General features: G+C 64.7%; 1 protein-coding gene across 3 annotated transcripts; it reads left to right on the top strand.

Annotated features, from left to right (window-relative positions):
* The first annotated feature begins 6 nt into the window (after positions 1-6).
* Positions 7-2611, top strand: PAOX (polyamine oxidase). 3 transcript variants are annotated; one of them, XM_026851859.1, is made up of 6 exons: positions 7-663; positions 744-943; positions 1174-1429; positions 1647-1759; positions 1844-2001; positions 2442-2611. In XM_026851859.1, exons 1-6 carry the CDS (start codon positions 191-193, stop codon positions 2580-2582), a joined length of 1341 nt encoding a protein of 446 aa, XP_026707660.1. In that variant the 5' UTR covers positions 7-190; the 3' UTR covers positions 2583-2611. The 3 variants fall into 3 exon arrangements, with proteins under 3 accessions (XP_026707660.1, XP_026707658.1, XP_026707659.1); XM_026851857.1 differs by having other exon boundaries at positions 1647-2001; XM_026851858.1 differs by having other exon boundaries at positions 1174-1759; positions 2442-2547.
* The last annotated feature ends 163 nt before the right edge of the window (positions 2612-2774 follow it).

A 2774-nucleotide genomic window follows, 5' to 3' on the forward strand; every position in this document is an offset into this window, starting at 1 on the left:
GGACGGCTGTACGGCGGCGGGAGCCGCGCCCGAACGCGGGTAGCACGGAGGGGGACTGGGGCAGGCGGTTCCGCTGGCTCCAGCTGTTTTGGGGCGTACACAGGGTTGGGTGGTCCTGGCACACGTCTGCCTCGGGGTGACCCCCCCTCCCCTTGCTCCCTCCCTCCCCACAGCGTCGGGGCTGGCGGAGATGGGGGCGCACTGGATCCACGGCCCCTCGCCAGGGAACCCCATCTTCCGCCTGGCCACCAGCTACGGCCTGCTGGGCCCGGAGGCTGCCCGCGAGGAGAACCAGCGGGCTGAGGCGGGGGGCCACCCCCCGCTGGCCTCGGTCACCTACAGCAGCTCCGGGAGGGCGCTGAGTCCCCAGGTGGTGAGCGAAGCTCGTGACCTCTTTGACACCCTCCTGGCCTCTGCCCGTGCTTTTCGGGGGGCTGAGGAGCCACCGGCACTCAGCGTGGGGCAGTACCTGCGGGCAGAGATCGCCCGGAGGGTCCCCACTTCGGCAGGGGGCAAGGACGCATGGCGGCTGCAGCTGGCCATCCTCGCTGCCTGCCTCAAGCTGGAGTGTTGCATCAGCGGGACCCACAGCATGGACTTGGTGGCCCTGGAACCCTTTGGGGAGTACGTCTCCCTGCCCGGCCTGGACTGCACCTTCCCAGGGTAAGCGCAGGGCTCTGGAGCGGGACATGGAAGAGCGTTTTGGGGCGGTCCCCCGTCCCCAGCAGCACCTCCTCCCGCAGCGGCTACAGCAGCTTGCCTGATCGCATGCTCTCGGCTCTGCCGGAGGGTGTCCTCCTGCTCAGCAAGGCCGTGAGGACCATCCGGTGGAGAGGGTCCTTCCACGAGGAAGGGGATGAGGCACGGGATTTCCCCGTCCAGGTGGAGTGCGAGGATGGAGACACCTTCCTCGCCGACCACGTCATTGTCACCGTCCCACTGGGTGAGGACACCAACCCCTTTCCTTGCTCTCCCTGTCCCCTCCAACCAGCTGCCATGGTTGGAGACGGGCAGATGGAGGGCAGACGCCCAAACCCCTTCGCAGCCTCTCCTCTTGCAGCAGGGCTTCCTCCCACAGTGGAAGAGGGGAGGCTGGGAAGGCAAAGTATCTCAGCCCCCATGTAGGAGCCTGGTGAACAGAGCTGCCCGATCTGCCCAATCCTCTGCCTGCAGGTTTCCTCAAGGAACACCACCAGAACTTCTTCCAGCCTCCCCTGCCCGAGCGGAAAGCAGAGGCCATTCGCCGCCTGGGTTTTGGCACCAACAACAAGATCTTCCTGGAGTTTGAGAAGCCCTTCTGGGAACCCCAGCAGCAGCTCCTCGAAGTGGTGTGGGAGGATGAGTCACCCCTCGAGGAGTGCAGCGCTGACCTGGAGGCCAACTGGTTCAAGAAGCTCATTGGCTTTGTGGTCCTCCAGCCGCCGGAGCAGTACGTGACGGGAGGATCAGTAAAGGGGCATCATGGCCAGGAGGGATTTGGGCATCTTCCAGGCGATGTGAAGGAGCATCTCGGTCCCATCTGGAGCTTCAAAACCTTCCCTGGGTCACTGGTGGCCCATGAGGCAGCGGTGCTCCTGGGGCAGGGAGGGCACGGTGAGCAGCAGGAGGGCAGCAGGCAGCTCTCAGGCCCCATCTTCCCTCCCCAGGCACGGGCACGTCCTCTGCGGCTTCATCGCAGGGAAGGAGTCGGAGTACATGGAGACCCTGAGCGATGCGGAGGTGCTCGGCACCATGACGCGCGTCCTCCGCACACTGACAGGTATCACCCTCGTCACCCCAAACCCTCCCCCTGGGGAAACACACACCCGGATTTCTGGATCCCACCCAAAATCCATGCCTGCAGGGAACCCGTGCTTGCCTGCTCCCAGGAGCGTGCTGAGGTCCCAGTGGCACAGTGCTCCCTACACCCGGGGCTCCTACAGCTACGTGGCCGTCGGCAGCTCAGGGGATGACATTGATGTGCTGGCTCAGCCCCTGCCCGAGGACCCAGAGGATCCCAGGGTAATTACTTTTGGTTTAGGGGATGCAGCAGCTGTGGGGGAAGCAGGACCCCCTGGGCACAGGGACTGACAGACAGGGGTGGGAACAGGACGCCCCAAGCTTGAGGGGCACAGGGAGTTAGCATTCCCCACTCCCGTTCAGGGGTTACCAACCAACCCCCCCTTGACTGAGCTCCGCAGCGCTGGGGCAAACGACATTTCCACAAAATCTGGGGGCACATAGCTCCTCCCAACCACTTCCCAGCATCCTCACGGCAGGGGGTGGGTCTTTAAGAAAGGGAAGGCGCCCGCCCCTTGCTCTCTAAGTGGCTGCAGAGTGGGCCAAGGATCCGTGGGGTGTCAAAGGGCAGGGAGATGAGGCTGGTTTAGTACAACCCGGTGTCCCCGCTGAGCTGGGGGAGGTGGCAGGGTCCCGGTGCTCACCTCCCGCCTCGCCGCCAGCCTCTGCAGCTCCTCTTCGCCGGCGAGGCCACTCACCGCACCTTCTACTCCACCACTCACGGGGCCCTGCTGTCGGGCTGGCGAGAGGCTGACCGGCTCAACCAGCTCTTCGAGGGACCCAGCCCCCCTCCTCGGCTCTGAGGCGGGAAAATAAACCCCGTGCTTCGCTGTCGGACAGTCTCATTTATTGGGAGACCTCCCCGGCAGAGGGACGCGGAGGCTTCTGTCTCTCCGGGGGAATGGATGCGGCTCCTCGGCTCGGGGCTAGTGATGAAAAGGGGCTGCGGCGTTAGTACCAGTTGGTGCTGGAGATCAGGAAGCGGGTGTCGTCCA

The sequence above is a fragment of the Athene cunicularia genome (assembly GCF_003259725.1).
Source record: "Athene cunicularia isolate RWA chromosome 6 unlocalized genomic scaffold, athCun1 chr6_part2, whole genome shotgun sequence".
Classification (NCBI taxonomy): domain Eukaryota; kingdom Metazoa; phylum Chordata; class Aves; order Strigiformes; family Strigidae; genus Athene; species Athene cunicularia.

What these genes read in the sequence shown, in the direction of transcription:
- PAOX (XM_026851857.1), top strand. Translation starts at nt 191, where the DNA reads ATGGGGGCGCACTGGATCCACGGCCCCTCGCCAGGGAACCCCATCTTC. An exon ending in GTCCTCCAGCCGCCGGAGCA is followed by an intron (nt 1,430 to 1,646) that starts GTACGTGACGGG and finishes TTCCCTCCCCAG; the next exon opens with GCACGGGCACGTCCTCTGCG. An exon ending in AGGACCCAGAGGATCCCAGG is followed by an intron (nt 2,002 to 2,441) that starts GTAATTACTTTT and finishes CCTCGCCGCCAG; the next exon opens with CCTCTGCAGCTCCTCTTCGC.